The sequence below is a fragment of the Mesitornis unicolor genome, unplaced genomic scaffold (genome assembly GCF_000695765.1).
Source record: "Mesitornis unicolor isolate BGI_N332 unplaced genomic scaffold, ASM69576v1 scaffold49159, whole genome shotgun sequence".
NCBI lineage: Eukaryota > Metazoa > Chordata > Aves > Mesitornithiformes > Mesitornithidae > Mesitornis > Mesitornis unicolor.
The window spans coordinates 5,821-22,264 of NW_010206153.1; the positions used below are offsets into that span (position 1 = coordinate 5,821).

At 38.7% G+C, this 16,444-nt stretch overlaps 1 protein-coding gene across 1 annotated transcript in view; it reads right to left on the reverse strand.

Moving 5' to 3' along the window:
- Positions 1–359: 359 nt before the first annotated feature.
- Positions 360–16,444, reverse strand: part of RELN (reelin) — a gene marked incomplete at its 5' end in the record, with an annotated part of 80,750 nt that continues 64,665 nt past the window's right edge. Inside the window, 10 exons of the mRNA XM_010191657.1 lie at positions 360–1,490; positions 6,224–6,229; positions 9,621–9,719; positions 10,124–10,321; positions 11,330–11,549; positions 11,962–12,119; positions 12,462–12,623; positions 13,445–13,518; positions 15,120–15,295; positions 15,828–16,070. Of these exons, the coding sequence (XP_010189959.1) occupies positions 1,394–1,490; positions 6,224–6,229; positions 9,621–9,719; positions 10,124–10,321; positions 11,330–11,549; positions 11,962–12,119; positions 12,462–12,623; positions 13,445–13,518; positions 15,120–15,295; positions 15,828–16,070 (1,433 nt within the window). The remainder of the gene's footprint in view (positions 1,491–6,223; positions 6,230–9,620; positions 9,720–10,123; positions 10,322–11,329; positions 11,550–11,961; positions 12,120–12,461; positions 12,624–13,444; positions 13,519–15,119; positions 15,296–15,827; positions 16,071–16,444) is intronic.

Below are 16,444 nucleotides of genomic sequence, written 5' to 3' on the forward strand. Positions count from 1 at the left end.
TAGCAACTTTCTCTGTTTTGAACCAGGTTCCTTATGTGCTGCACTGTAGTCCTCAGAGCTTGGAAACGCTGATTCGCACATTGCATATTGGGTTTTCAGATAAAGACGAGTGTGTATTGGTCTGTGTTCCTGTTTCATTCCCTGCACCAGGACCCATTCCAATGATCATGTTATGCCCACAGATGGGACTGGGAAGATCTCCTTGCTTGTGTTATTTGCAAAGTGCTGTTAAGTGTGATGTACTAAATATTAAAAAATACCGTGGATGTTTGCATTAGAATCTAGGTATTTAGTAATGGAATTTGGTTTATGATTTCATGTAAAGCCCACGTGGCTTGAAAAGTCTAACATCAGAATTGTTTGTTGACATTATTTTTATTGAAGCATGGATCTTTACCTTGGTTCACCATAAAGTGAAGCATTTTATTTATGATAATAGACAGTTTAGGGCTATAGGGGCATTATAACGTTGCTGGTGTAGATACAACTTTATCAGAAGATACAAACATGACCCGCAATAGAAACACCAAAGAGAACACAATGAAACGTTCACTGTTTACAAATCACTTCATTACTACAGACACCAAATGGCAGTTACTGTAAGTAAATCAGTTGCAGAGAACTGACTACATTTAGACAGGGAATTGGGAACTTCTGTTTGGGGCTTCATCCACAACTCCTTAGTAGAAAAAAGTTTAATGTCAAGCATTCTTTTTTACCCACAAAACAATGCTAACCAACAGACATATCAAAGAATAAGACCAAAGGATATCAACGCCTTTACAACTACTTTTGCAATTATCTTCTTGATTAGGTACTTTGATTTTTTTTTAATACATTTTGTCAGAAGGTAAATAGCCCAAAAATCAGCAGCAAAAATATTACAACAACAAAACAAGTAAATACAGTGCCAATGTGTCATGTTGTAGAAGAGAATACAAAGAGGACAAACAATGATAACTTAATAATATAAAATGACACAAAGCTGAAATACAGTGCACTTAAATACCTATGTGACAAAGAATGTTAAATTCTGTACTTAGTATGTAGGTTTTTTTAAACAGAAAATCTGAAAAGTCTTTGTGCTTAAACTTTTTTTCCTGTTAAACAGAATTAGTCGCTTACTTCCAATACTGCCACTGTAACTGATATTACAACAGATCACAATTTTCACAGACACATCAACATTAAAACATTTACCTATGAGAAAATAAGTCACTTCTCATTAGTTCACAGTGCGAAAAAGTGGTGTACACTCTGTCTTGAGAAAGGCTTTCAGTTATTCATCAAGCCAGTTGCAGAAAAGTCCTGATACCAGACGCAGTGCTAGATTTAAAGAATGGAAAGCAACACATCACATGTTGGGAGGAAAAAAGATAAATTTCTCGTTTCTTCATGGATATCGTCTAAGTGACCTTCGTCTTCTGTTGTAGAAATGCCTGAGCCCATGTTGCCGTGAAAAATTCATCATGTAATTTTGTTTGCGAGTGCTGTTAAAATCAAAGAGAGTGGGGAGGAAGAGAAGTGTCAGTTTTTTATCTGTAGTTTAAACTCTTTTGGAGCAGTGAGCTCGTGGGGCAGATTCTTCTCTTTCCTTGCATGACCTTTCAACCCTGTGTGAAGCGGTGAGTATTGCACCCTTTGTACAACAGCAAGGTACAAGGCAATGAAGAATCTGTCCCACTTCGCTTTTATGTACAATTCATTATCTTAAGAAAGATTAGGAGCTTCCAGCTAATGGAAACCTCTGCTGCCTAGGGCCAGATTCACTAAAGCTGTATGCACTTCTACCCTTTCAATATAGGGCATTTCTCCACAGTGTTTTTATAGTCCAGTCACCTTTCTGTCTCAGATCATTAACTGCTCTGTCTTGAGAACAGAAGAAAACCTTTACTCCACTTCGTTATCTTCCACTTTCATTATATAGGTAATGAAGTACAACAATTTTATGCAGACTTAACATTTCCCTCTTACACCCCTCATCCAAAATTAAAGGAAGACCTAGGAAATAACCATCATCACAGGAGACCAGGCAAGAGACAGCTTGACTGTAGCCTAATTGAAGGAGGGACTCTTGTTTGGAAGACCTACCTGAAGGACAAAACCCATCTCACATAGCATAGATTTCTTCTTCTCCCATTGAAGGAAGAAAGAACCATGAGAGGGCAGCAGTGGACAAGACGTCTGTGAGGGATTTTGGTACCTGAAACCCACCCGACTCCTAAGGGCCAGATCCCACCTTTGGTTTCCTGATTTCAGCAGCTTTGGAAATGGAGCTGTAACATCTGGTGCTTCCCTGTGAGTCTACTCATGGCACAGAATTGCATGTGCAGCACCACACATCCTCTGCATCCTACTGCCTGTGCTGTGGCAAAGGACTGCAGTGCAGCCAGAGCACGTGTCTGGCTGTGCCTTTTCTTGGTCCCTTTACATACATATCCATTTGAATTACAGGGGAAATAAAAAGTTTGTGTATTCTGAAGTTCTGATACAGGATGTCTCCTTTCAGACCTACAACCTGTCTGAGCATGAGGCCAGACCCCAAGGACAATGCCAACAGGTGTAAAGAGCTTCACTCAGGAGGAACTGTGGGTGACTGCGTGACCAAATTTCCTTTTTCATTTGTGGGTGCAAGGCAGATTTTCACGTGTGAGTTTTCTCTGTCACTAAGAAGTAAATACTCATACTGTAATCAATCATACTTTTCTCTCTAGTGCATAAGCTTATTTTTAGTGAATGTGGCCCTTAGGAAAAATAAATAATTGCATGCTTTCCAAAATAAGTATGATACTCTAGAGGCAAAGATAGCTTTTGCTGTAGTATGATAGCTTCATCTAAAAAAATCCACATAACAAAATTACATCCCTTTCAACAGCTGTTCTAGAACATGATTGACTAAACTGAATAAAAGCAGTTGTGTCAAAATCAAGGATATAAGCCCCTAAGCAATTCCAAGTTGCTTCCCAACTAGTTTTCCAAGGCTCTGCAAATTTCTTAGAGCAACTTTACAGAAGAATGAAATTTTCTTCTTTTTTTTTTTGCCAATGGAATGTACATAGGAGAATGAAACAAAATCCAGCTGCTGGTGACAATGAATGCAAACAGATCTAGAGTCAGCGCAACTTCTGGCGCTCTCACAGCAAGGCAGTGCTCTAGAGCATTTGGCAATTAGGGGAGAGGTTGATATTGAGGTTGACTTGTCCTGATTTCTTCAAGTGAAAAGGTCTGTGCTAATCTGTAAGAGTTTTATGTGAGAGAGTGACAGCAATGAGTCTGTATAGTTTTAATGCCACTTGGTAGCTTGACTGCAAAGAAGCATTGAAGATCAGTCTTTATTGTGGTCCCATACTCATATTCCACCTCTCTGCTGGGAGAAGGCTGCTCTACAGCTAAAATACAGGAAACTGGGGCCTGGGAGAAAGCACAGCCCAACCTTGAGTGGCCTCACTCTAGGTACATGGGACCACATGGAGACTCTCAATGTGTTTGACTGAAAAGTTTGCTGTTTCTGGGTCTGATTAAATTTAGGACTGAGCTCAGCTGTGAGATCCTCAGCTCAGGCATGACTTGGGCAGGCAGGGCACTGGCTGAGCTGCAGTCCTTGGCCCAGGGGCCTTCCCATTGCCCTGTCTCCCTGCTGCCTTTGGTCTGTTCGCATTCAGCAACAGCTCAGCAGAGATTTTCAGGACCTGTTTTGGACACTGCTAGGTGCATCTGACTTCTGTTTCACTTCAAATGCCTAAACATTTTGTATCTGGCCTTAAAGTTATGATAAAGATGTTTAAAGCAATGAACAAAAAAAATAAACAATGAAAATAAAATAAGGAAAATCCAGCATTGGAAAAAGGAACAAAGAAGGGGCTACCTAATAACTTAAAAGAGATTTAGTTATTTTTTAATGTATATTCAGTTTTGTTATTTTATAAGTGTTCTGGTTTACTGGGGCAGAATTTTAAAGCCAGTTTTCTGTTGAGGAAACTGCAATTTCGTAAGGACTACAGCACCATTTAATGGGAATCAAATTCAAAAAACTTCATTACAGGTTTCAGCTAATATTGGTCTGCAGGTTGTCATAGGGGTTAAGGTCTTCAGCAGTCTTGAGATAGAGAGATGCAGAGGCTGGGGGGAATGGAAACCCAAGGGAGTCGACCCCAAGGTGATGATACTCATCATACCATAAATGTCACATTCACTGTAAGCTGGGGAGGTTGCTGAGGGTGGTCCCCCTCTTGCTCTTCCTCCCATCTGCTCCTTCTTCTCTCTTTCGTGGCTGACATCTCGAGAGGGACAGGTTTACTATCCTAACCCTGAGGCCTACTCCCCCATAATATTGGCTGAGTATAACTCTGTACTTTATATTATATTGTTATTAATATTAGTTTTCATTATTGTTATTGTATTAAATATATTTATATTTCAACCCACAAATCTCCTTTCCTTTTTCTGTCCCCCCTCCCTGGGTGGGGAGGAGGCATCAGGTGATAGAGCAACTGTGTAAACCATGACAATAAGATGATTAAGATGTTTCAAAGAAAACACATATACTCCCTGTCTTACACTGAGTGCCACAGCAGTGCATTTTGTGAAAAACAAGAGAAATCTAAATTCCTAATAACTGTTGTTTTTTTTTTCTTCATTGCCACGGTTCAAACTTGTTCTCCACTAAAGTCTGAGATGGACTTTCCAGATACTGGCTGGATGCCACACAGAATCTTCATGCCTGCTCTAGAAAATGGCATGATTTTAACTCTTGCTATGGGTCAATAGGTATACCCTATATATTATAGTATTGTATTGTATCATATTGTGTAGTATGCATAGTCTGGTATACACAAGATGAGAATAGGTCCTTATTTATTTTTCTTAATTAATTTTATATATTGGTAGGAGGCAAGCACTGTATAAGAGAGATCAATAGTGCTTAATAAGATCACAATAAGAATTATAAAGTTTTATGGGACCAAAAGGAGTGCTTACACATTTCTTGCATTTGGTGGATTTAAGAATGCTTTCAATACTATTAATAACAATTTTAACTACTGCATAATCTGTTTGACAGTTTTAAGTGCACTAATATTAAAAAAAATATATAGGAGATAATACTACTCCAATTTACATCGGAAACTCTAAGTAACTTTCCAGTGAAGTCACTGGAGTTATACTAGTTAGATGAAAACATATGCAGCCAATATAAAAGATTAAAATTCTGTCTAGGGTATGTTAAGTAAATATCTACAGTAAAGCAATTTATGAGAAGGAGTTGCTCTGCATCTTTAGTCTTTAATAGAGCATTCTGGCTATTGCATGCTTCCTAAAGCACATTTTGAACTTCAAGTCTGCAATTTAAAATTTATGAAAACAGAACATAGGCAAATGGAATGAAAAATATGTGGTAAAACATTGCGGTATATACTAATGACTTTCATTATTTTTGCCATTTTATTTTTACTTGACAGGGCAGAATAGGAACCAAATAGAAGCAAAAATATTTGGATAACAAAACATGAACAAAGCCTTAGAAAACAGCAAAGGCATGCCTCTCAGGACACGGCTTGGGGTAAATTTTGTGGCTGAATTAGAAATGCTTTGTTAGGAGGTTACTATAATGAGAAAAGTGATGTACTCTGACAGAAGTCCTGACAGCTCATATCAATGACAAGTGTTCTTTGGCTCCAGCGAGCTCAAGATTTGAACCCAGAGCTCAGTAACTGTTGGTTTGTGGTATCTGTTAACTGAGACATCACAAAGCAGCGGAGTTGCAGGAAGCAAAAGAACTACCTGGCAAACACTTGCTGTATGTCTGAGGCACATGTGACTGCCACCATACAGATTGACTGACATACACTGCCTGGCTGTGCCTTCAGCTCTGTAGACATTAATTATGGAAAAAAGTGGAAATTCCCCCCTTGCAGCTGAGAGGTTGCCCATGCAAGGCGCTGGGTGCCCTCCGTTGGCAGGTCTCTCACTGCACCGCAGGAGAAGGAGAAGCCCCTTTCACTGCAGCCTCAGTGAAATTCCCGCTGTGATAGGGGGTGAGCTGCTGAGCACCTCCTGCTCAGTGTAACTTCCCCTGATGCTCCCCATGGAATCAGGGCCCTCAGGAGCAAAGTGGTCTCAGAGAGTACAAGTGATTTTCCAGCAACCCATTATTGACAAAACTTTGGGAAAGAACCATAGCTGTAACAGCAACATGTATTGATATTGATTAAAAGAAAGTGCTTACCTTATTCTAGTGTAAAACCAATGACAGCAAACAATGAAATACAACACAAGTTAGAAAATGCCTTTCAATGCATGCAGCATTGTGATTAGTCATAAAACCCTGATGAGGTTTAGAGGCAATATAGGACTTTTCGTCTCTTTTGAAAATAAAAATTGAACAAATTATTTCCTGACATTTCAAATCAATATTTATATTTTTATTTTCTATAAATTCAGCATGCACTTTTAGAAAAATAATAAAATGACATAAAAACACAAACTGTGTCATATTAAATTTGGCATAAATGTTGTGAATATTCAGATAATTACCTAATGTTTCAACGGTTTCTGTTCTTTATTATAAATATGTTGATACTTGAATTTAAGTGCATTTTTCAAATCATTGCTTTTTACTAAAGAAATGAAGCAGATGAAAATGCTTTTCCACATGAGCACTTTCTGCTAGAGGTACAAGATATAATTTGTATTTTAATCTTGCAAAATAAGGATAAACATTCTTTGCACCAAATGCAACGTAAGTTCTCACTAAATCATTTGTGCCAAAAATGTGAGAATATCTTGACAATGAAGAGCGTGGAGTGATGGCTATGGAGGGATTCATTCTGTTACCCAACAGTTAACCATAAAATAGTAGGTGGGGATAATATTTCTTGCATTCCTCGCACAACTCAAATTCCCTTGGATCTCATCACAAGTTTTGGGGTGCAAAGAAAGCAACATCAGACCCTTAGTGTTCACCTTATCATTGCCCTTTAGTTCTCAATGGAGAGAACTTTGACCAGAATTGAGTTTATAAGAGGTTGATAAGGGCCTGCCCTATACACAAAGAAATGGCAGTTCCAAATGCACATGCAAAAAAGTGTGTGGTGTCTGTGCAGCAGACAAGCTGAGAGCTGTGCTTCGAGAAAAAACAATGTGCAAATGAAACGCTGGGTTGGACATGGGCTCTTCTTAGGGCAGAAGTACAGGGACACTGAAAAGCACTTTCTTATGTCTAGGGTAAAATACTTTTTTATCCTAAGAAGAGCCACATGGAACATGTGAGACTTGTGCCCTAAGCATTCTTTACGAACAGAGAGAAAAAATGCTGCACTAACAAGGATTAATCGGCACTAGCTTTAAAAGGAACTGGGCAACTTGACAACTAATATCCTCTCCTCACCACAGGATAGATATCAACTGTTGTTAAAATAAATTGGTAAGACCAATTTTATGTGTAACCTATTCAAAAGAGGTATTGCATTTCACCTATTCAGAAGAGGTGCTCAATTTGAGCACCATTTGCAGGTGCACTGTAGCCTTGGTGATACTGCTTTTTAATGAGCGATTCAAATAATTCATTCACAAGTGGAATGATCCTGAGTAATGCACAAAAGCACCTGACTTTGGCCTTTCTTATTACTGTCAGGTATTTTGCATGCACGTATAATCTGCAGGTAATTTTTTCCCCCAGCAAACTATCTTGGGAGCAAAAAGGAAACAAAGAAGTTTCCTCCTGAGAATGTGCTTACTGGTAAGAGGATGGTGGCCCTTGACTCAGAAATCAATTAGACTGAACAGAGTGGTGTGACCCTGGCTGTACATCAGCTGTAAGTGGTAGCTTACTTGGCGGCTGGGCCTATGACAGAATTAATTTCAGATCTTTGGATTTCTGAGAAGAGTTGAGCCATGAAAGCAGGTATTCACAGATTTGTCCCTGGGGTGAGCACTGTAAGGAGGAGCAGGGACATCCTCCATGTTGGATGGAAAATAAAATCAAGAAAACCTTTGGTTGTGCTACCTCACTACAGATGATCTCTCCCTGCTGGCAGATGCTCTCTAACAGGAGATAAAGAAGAGAAAGGAGACGGCACTGTCTGGGCATCTGGCTCCTTCTCTAGGCAAGGTGTGATTAATTGGTATAGCTTTTCTATTGCTGTTTCCATTCGAATATAACATATCTCATATGACTGACATTTCACCACTCAACGTGTGTGTCTAGTCTACAGCCTAGTAGATCTCAGTGTCAAGGAAGTTCTCCAGAATTCAGCCTAAGAATCACTTTTTAAAGATCTATCCTATTCCTACTTACACTAATTCAAAGCTCTATTTTTCCCCCCACCTGCTTTTTCTTTCTAATTTTTTTTAATTGCAAGGCAGAGAGACAGGGGAATATTTCAGAACTACCAGTTCCTTTTTCCATGTTTTCCTAAACACTATGAACTTCCTGCAGGTTCATGTTCTGTCGTATCTTTCCTGATGCAGCATCATACAGCCATTGATTAACTAAGCCAGGAATCACATCCGTCCCTCTGTTTCTTCAAGCTTTAAGCTTAATGTTATGGAAGCAGAGCCCAGCAAGGTGTATAAAAGCAGCAGAGCGTGTACAGTTACTCAGTGTTGGGACCAATTTGGTTTGGGGTTGATATGAGTGCCATGCAAGCTGGTGCTTCTCAGTGGAAAGAAGAACAGGGCTAACTAGCAATCAGATAATTCACTTTACTACTGTTACAAAACATAATTTGCAGTGTCTCTGCTAATTCAGAAACCTCACAGTTATAATTACACAGTCTGGAGGTTATCCATGCCTAATTTCTTCATTGCTAGTTTTTAAATTTTTCAATAAAAGGAATGTTTGAACCTATCTATGGAGCAGGCACGCCTCTCTCTGTCAACCACTGTCAGCGATGAGTTCCCGCCCGTGAAGCCACTACCATTTCACTTCTACTGGAACTAAATTGTTAGAGAAAGAGCAGGTCATCTCTTCATGACGTAACACAGGAAAGATGGGTTAGCTGCCAGCGAAACCCATCTCAAGAATGGGAGTATCTGGAGGGTGCAGGCACTTTACTTGGTAAAATCTTGACAAGGGGATGAATATAGAGCTCGGACCATAGGAACCTGATATAGTGAACCCTGTTTCTGAACAGTATCCTTCTTACTAAAAAAAGGAAATGAATAAGGCATTAGTTGCTAACACAAATTTTTCAGAGGCACAACAACATAACTTTGTGCAAAGAGCAGTACAGCAGACTCTTTTATATCTTCAAAAGGATATAAATCAGCCTTAGATGGCAGCACAGCATTGAACTGGAATATCCTTTCTTATGTCCCAGCACAATATTTCTTTCATAGTCATTGCTGCATTACAGGACTACCACCAATACTTGGTGGTGATAAAGCCCCACTTTCCCTCCTGCATTTTTCCATGATGCACAACACATACCCCTGCTGTGCCACTTACTTCATGGCCATCCTGACTGCTGACAGTTGCAGTCAGGGCAGAGCATTAACAAAGACTGGTTCTCAAAAGTTTTCCTGGGCCACAACGATTCTTACTGAGCTTAACACTTATGCCATGCTGGAGCAATTTCAGTGCTTTCTGAGATGGGGTGAGATGAGGTGAAGCTGATACTCACAGGACGACTTCTACGTGGTCCAAAGCCCACTGATCATGACCTGTTCCGTTGTGGCGGGGCTGCCACCAGCGCAGTAAGACTCCTTTCATTCGTGCCTCCCTGTTGGCACAAATGGAAAAGCCTATGAGATCTCCAGACTATTGGTGGTCTGCACATCCCTATCTACCTCCCAACAGGAACTGAGAGAAAAATCAAAGTGTTATTTCTAAATCCCGGAACATCAGCACACCTTATGTGCAAAACATTTAATGGTGAAAAATGCACACAGATAAAGAGGAATTATTTTTTCCCCTCAAATCTTTAAAACAAATATTCTGTTTTTCTGTCAAATATACTGTTAAACACTAGGCTTAAATTTCTTAATCAGCCTTCCACTTAAGTTTTCTTCTTTGTCTACCCTCTCATCAACCTTTTTTTTCCTGCACAGTGATTCAAAGAGAATCTTTCCTAGCAGACATATATCTTCTGCACTTAGAAGTAATGAAATGTGACTGGGTACTCACAGGGGAACATTATAAGACACTCTTTGGGCTTGTATAAAGTCCTTTGGCTGATGCTGTGCAATTACTTGCCATGTAATTCCATTATTTACACTGTATTGGAGGAGCACTGCCTTGTCTACAGTGTTAGGATCACTCAGATTGGTATTGCAGCTGTCTGTTTGTGAAATACTTCCAATTTGCAAAACAAACATGATTTTGCTGTAAAACACAGAGAGAAAAGGCATTTTCAATATGCAAAAAGTGTTCAAGCAGGAACAATAGCATTTCCAGGTTTATTGCAGTTACCTTATTAAAACTTTCAGCATCCTCAAGAATCATTACTTTTAACATGCAAAATAAACTGTTCTTACATCTCTAAAACACAGCTTCCCTTTCAAAGTAATATGTATAACTTACTGCCATATAGTTGGAGGCAACAGATCCAATTTTACAATGACTCTGCACAAAACAGATACATAAACTATAAACATGCAAATAAGTGTACGAAAAGCTAAAAAAGGGCAAATAAAGGTTGACTATAATAAAGTGCCTAAAAGATTTCTCATATTCTACCTGGGTGTCCAAATAAGAAAGGAAGAGTCTGATTTATATGAGGCCCATTTGCTAGTTCATCCTGTTTCTAATCTTGCTTTAGACAACTACATACAAACAGTCCAGAAAGCTGTCACTCTGTAAAGAGCCAGCACAGGCTGGTTTCATTTGTTTTGTTCATTTGTGACCAAAGAGGCTCAACAGATGAAAAAGATACTCCTGTTCATTGCCAGGTGAATATAATTCTGTTTGACAACTGAAACAGGAAAATGAGTCCATAATTGTTAATAGCATCTTTAGTCATGACTGTCATGGAGGCCCATACAAACATGGGATTTGTCTTATCAGATCAGGCTCTGGTCCAGACAGTCTGGTGTCCAGTCTTTGCCAACAGCTTCCTTGCCAGTGCTGGCTTACTAGACAGTGCTCTGCTGGGCACAACAAAAACATCTGACCTTTTCATCTGACATCACTTCATCCTCACTCTCCATCTCCCAAATGGAAGTCACAAAGCATTTTGCCAACCCTAATGTTTATCTGCCAGCCGCATCTGACTGTATGGTAGAGCCAGGCCAGTCCATCCTCATCAATACTGGCCCACATGACTCTGTGTACGTATGAAGAGTTTCCTTTCTCATGAGCTCCTAAAGGAGCATTTTAGGCTCAACATATTACCTTGCTCGGGTGAGATCCAGAGGCTTAGTCACAGCTTGTCTTATTTGACATCCATTAAAATAGAGTGAATCTCCATGGGCGTAGGGTGCCAGCTGTCCACATCCATTCCCTATTACTCCCCCCTGAATGGTTTCCCAGTTTATTTCAGTGACTCTTTCAGATTCAAAATTATCTTTAATATAACTGGGGAGGTCATGGCTAAAAACAGAGCAGTCATCACCTAAAAATGACACAGCGAAGTTATAAAACACACGAAAATCAAAGGAGTTGAAAAAATTGAGTTATAGTTCATTGTAATTCTATTCAAGGTTGTGGCACAATACACAATGTGACTACAGGCTGAATATAATACAGCAGATCCATTAATATGCACATTGCTATACAGCATTCATTTTTAGAAAATTGATGCTGCGAGTCTGTTATTTTTTACAGCAGTATAAATTTGAGAACTGCAACAGGGCTTCTCCTATTCTTCTCTTACTCGCAGCTCTGTCAAATTATTAATTTAGAATTTGTTGCTCAAGTGTTCCAGCAATGAATTTAGATACGGTACATCACTCTGACATTTTGTTTAATTTTGAGCTAGATTAGACTGTAGCAGATGTGTAAGAGAGAAGTTGAAGAAATGAAACCTTGGTATCCTTCATCACAAATGCAAATGGCTCCAGTCGTGCAGTATCCATGACCACTGCAGAGCTTAGGGCATGATTCCCCAATGTACACGTGGTCGATTGCCCAGCTTTGCTTCTCTAGTTCTTCTCCCTTCTGAATCCACCTGAACTGAGTTGCACTGTAAATCAAAATCCAAACGCTGTATTGTGATATCTAGCAATTAAACACATCAGTACAGTGACATTCAAATCTGCCAGCAACAGATGTAATGAAAAATGCTGTATGAAGAAGCTGTGATTTCAGTAACTGGAAAGACCCACCCTGAATGGGTGGCTGCTACATCATTGGCAGTAGCCACATCTATTAACAAAAAGCTTCCTGAAAAACATTAATTATGTATCAGATCTAAATCCAGCAGTAAAGAAGCATTTTTAATTCAGCAGTTGTTCCAAGTGAACAGTGCCAGCAAGACAGCTGACATTTTATAGGCCCACAGTGAGCTGACCTTTCAGTAACCTACCTGGATGAGACATGATCGGGCAGCTGGATGGTTATTCTTCTCCACATGGAGCTGTTGACAGAGTTATAGATGGTAGCTTCATGGAATTGAAATGGGGAGCAGCCAATGCTATTAGATGAGGAAGGAAGACAGTGTGTCTGGACAAGCTGCCATGAGTCTGTCCTGTAGGGAACAACAACAAAAAAGGTTTTAGAACAACTGAAAGAATAATGAAAGGGAAACGGGTAATTTCTAAGGGTCATGGCATTGTTTATCTTACTAAACAAAGCCAAAGTATTGTCAGCAATGGTTTCCATGCTCTGTAGCCACAGATAGACAAGAGGTGAGAGGCTGAAGCCCTGGTGCAACCAAGGAGGACTTTTCAGCACCAGGTTTGAGTACTGTGAATCTCTTAGTGGTGGTGCACACAGCAGAGTCCAACCCAGAGCTCCTCTGGGCTAGCATGAGAGAGGGATTTATTTACAAGTCTGCTCCTTACTCTCTTTCTTACAGTGTTCAGAAAAGAGTCCAACAGAATGCATGTTCACCTGCAGTCATCTGAGCACAGAATATACCTTTGCTTTTACAAATTACAATGTGCTACTATACTGCAACACAGGAGACTGTTACTAATTGCTTGTTAAAGACCAAATTGTGATTAAGTAACCTCTACTGCATTACAACTTGATCCTAAACAAACAGCCCTGTATCATTCTAAGATAACATTTTCCAGTGAATGTGGTTTCCTGCAAGCACATTTTTAACAGCAGCATGTTCATGACTGTAACTGCAAGCTCAGTGCCATGAATCTGTCAACATCTGGGACAAATTATAAAGAGAATTTATGGGAGTTATGTAGACAAATCCCAGTGCCTGCAAACAGGCTTTGTTCAGATCCTGTTACAAGATGAGTTTCAAAGTCATTGCTTTAATATTTAAAAGCTTTATAGGTTTTTAATATAATATTATTTTTTTTTAGGTCTATATATTCTGCTGTCATTTACCTGGCATCCTTCGAATACTCCAGCATCACAGAGTGGAGGTCCCCACACGAAGTTGCCTCACAGCCAACCACGATCTATAGCACAAATAAAATTGTCTGCTATAAGAAGTAGGTAGACATTTAATGTGATATATAATGAAGTCTTCCTCTCTATTTTTTTTCTTTATAGGGTATATAAAAGGGATTGCCAGCTTAGATCTTGAACAAAATCCATCAAAAGTGGAAAACAAAATATGTAATCCTTCAGATACTGCTTTTACTTAATGAATTATACTTCATTGCTACTGTTATTTTCAAACAGAATTCTAATACTAAGTTCTTAAAGTTCAAATTAAATATCTAAACAAACATTTTTTCTGAAACACAAAGGTATGGTAGCTCCTTGGCATTTAAGAAAGTGAAGTACCTAACTATGTATTAATTACCTATGAAATTTGTAATTCATAATGATAAAAATGTGGATATAAACTTCAAGTCAATCCAATTTAAGAATATAATTATTCTGAATATTTAAAACAATAAACATATTTGTCTCAGAGTGGAAAGGTTACAGTGCCCAATTTACAGTACTGAATAGATAACAAAAAGCTAAATTTTAAGAGCTTCAAAATCAAATGGCAACCAAGCACTAGAGATGAGTTCTTCATTTAGAAATAAAATCTTTGCTGTGACTGGTGAAGAAAAGAGAGGAGAGAAAAACTTTGCAATAAGAGTTTAGTAAAACAAATTATTAAATGCTGATGAGTTATCATAATTTTGGCCTTAAAACAGAAGAAAAAGATGATAGGCTGGGTAAAATAAGCAGCTTGGAGGGGTCTTGGCATCCAGTAGTTAAAAGAACGTCAGACTCCTCTTTTATATTTTGAAGTTGTCATGCTGTGTGAGTGGGGGAAGCAGTCCTTTAGGGATTATATTTGACAGTCAATATGAAATAGGCAATGATGTTGAGAAAAGGTTAAAATATTGATTAGTTGGAAGATGGAAAATTCTGGAATTGTCTTGTCAAACAGAAGAGCAAGAAATAAAACATAACAAGAAAATTGGTGACTATTTTGATAACCCTGCTTTCATATTAGTTCCTGGTTTATTTAAGACGTGGTGCCTGGGGAAGGGCCTAGAACATTTCTTGACAACAACTATGTTTCCTTTGGCCCTGGGCAGAATTTTACCTTAAAACACAGTAAAATATTCAGAAATGTTTCTCTGATTATTTAGGTCATTTGCCATGACACAAGTAAGTGGAAAGGGTACTTCTACTTGAGCACTTTTGCATTTTCCATATGCCACTCTTCTCCAGCCTGCCTCTACTTTGCCTTTCCTGCGTATTCACGTGTTAGGGGTGAGTGGCATATACTGCATGCTGTGTATTCTTACCTTAGAAAAGAATTCCTACTGTATCTGATGATCTAGTAATTTCAGGAGAAAGGGATTAGACTTTGTATCCCTCTCAGTAATCCCCAAAGCATACAGACAGTCAGAATAATTTGACTTTTCACATTCATGCAACCTTTCTGGTTCTCATTACCTATACTTCAGAATTTCCTTTACATTCTAGTAAAAAGTCATTATTAATTAATCATCCAATTGGGAAGTTGGATGAAGAAGAATTTCTGGAGACACATTACATGATTTTTCATTGCATACTTTACTTTGGAGAGAGAGAGAACATTTCTTACTTTAAATTGCATCATGTATCCTGGCTGTATAATGAGCTCCCTGGAGGACAGGATGTTGTGTGTTTTGTCCTTTTTCTTATTTGGCCAGTAGAGGTGGAATGATGGATTTCCACAGAACCCTGCAGTCCTGACTGCATTTGGGTAAAAACTCCAGTTTTCTTCATGAGAGGTGCCTTCTATTAACATGAGTTAAAGACAATTACTGCATCGCCTCAGTAAACAGCAAGGCTTAGTAACAAATCCACAGAATCACTAGATACAGCACTTTAGTGATATGAACACTAAATTTATGCTATCTATCATGACACACAATAAGCTACTAACAGACAGAATGAAAACATCAGCTTCACAGAGGTAATTAAAATTTTTAAGTAATAGTATTTTTTAAAAATATGACTAAATGAGACTTTCCTGCACAGGAGTTTAAATGAAATGAGTTGGACTGAAATAATTTTTTTTGCCTTTCTTACAGGTATATACATATATATATATACACACACACACATACATACATATCTGAATATACATGTTTACATATATTTACACCTCCCTATTAGAAGCATGAAGAATAGCTTATAAACAACATTAGTCTACAAAATGAAAAATTTGCCACGTTAAAAAAAAGAAAAAATGTGCTTGCAAGTTCACGGGGCTTATCTTAGATAAGATAATGCCAGACAACAGATTAGCTGTCACAGCCCATCTTACCATCATCAAACGTATCGACCAGCTGGCTGGGGTTGATCTCTGCTCCTCCGATCAGGATGTTATCCAGTGCCCACTGTGCTCGGTCAGGGCCTGAAACCACAATCCCGTTGCTGATGGTAAAAGGCTGCCACCAGCGCAAGCGGGTTGTGTTGGTCAGAGCATGTTCAGGGAGGAGGATGTAGTCATGCCTGACTGAGATGTATTTTTGGTAATCCATCTCATGCAGCAAAGTCCAGGATATCCCTAGAATGAAGTGATGCAGGTTTAGTAATAAAAACAAGTGTGTAATAGAATCTTCTGAAAGTCTAAAAGAAGATAATAGGAAATAAAAAATAATAGCTATGGTATTCTGATAAACAGATCTTAACTTCTAAGGGTAGCTGGCAACTGTTACTCATTGCAAGAGCAATCTTACGATTGTACAAAGGAATCCAATTGGCTGGAAGCCACTGATTACTGAAATCAGGCAGGAGGATTATGGAGAACTCCTGAGCAATAAATGAAAAATTTAGGTGGGGAAAAAAATCTTACAAGGGCAAAACTAAGTTTACAATTTAAATTTTTCTTATTATTTTGAATCTCTCTGACAATGCCTCAGATAGTCACAATGCTTGAAT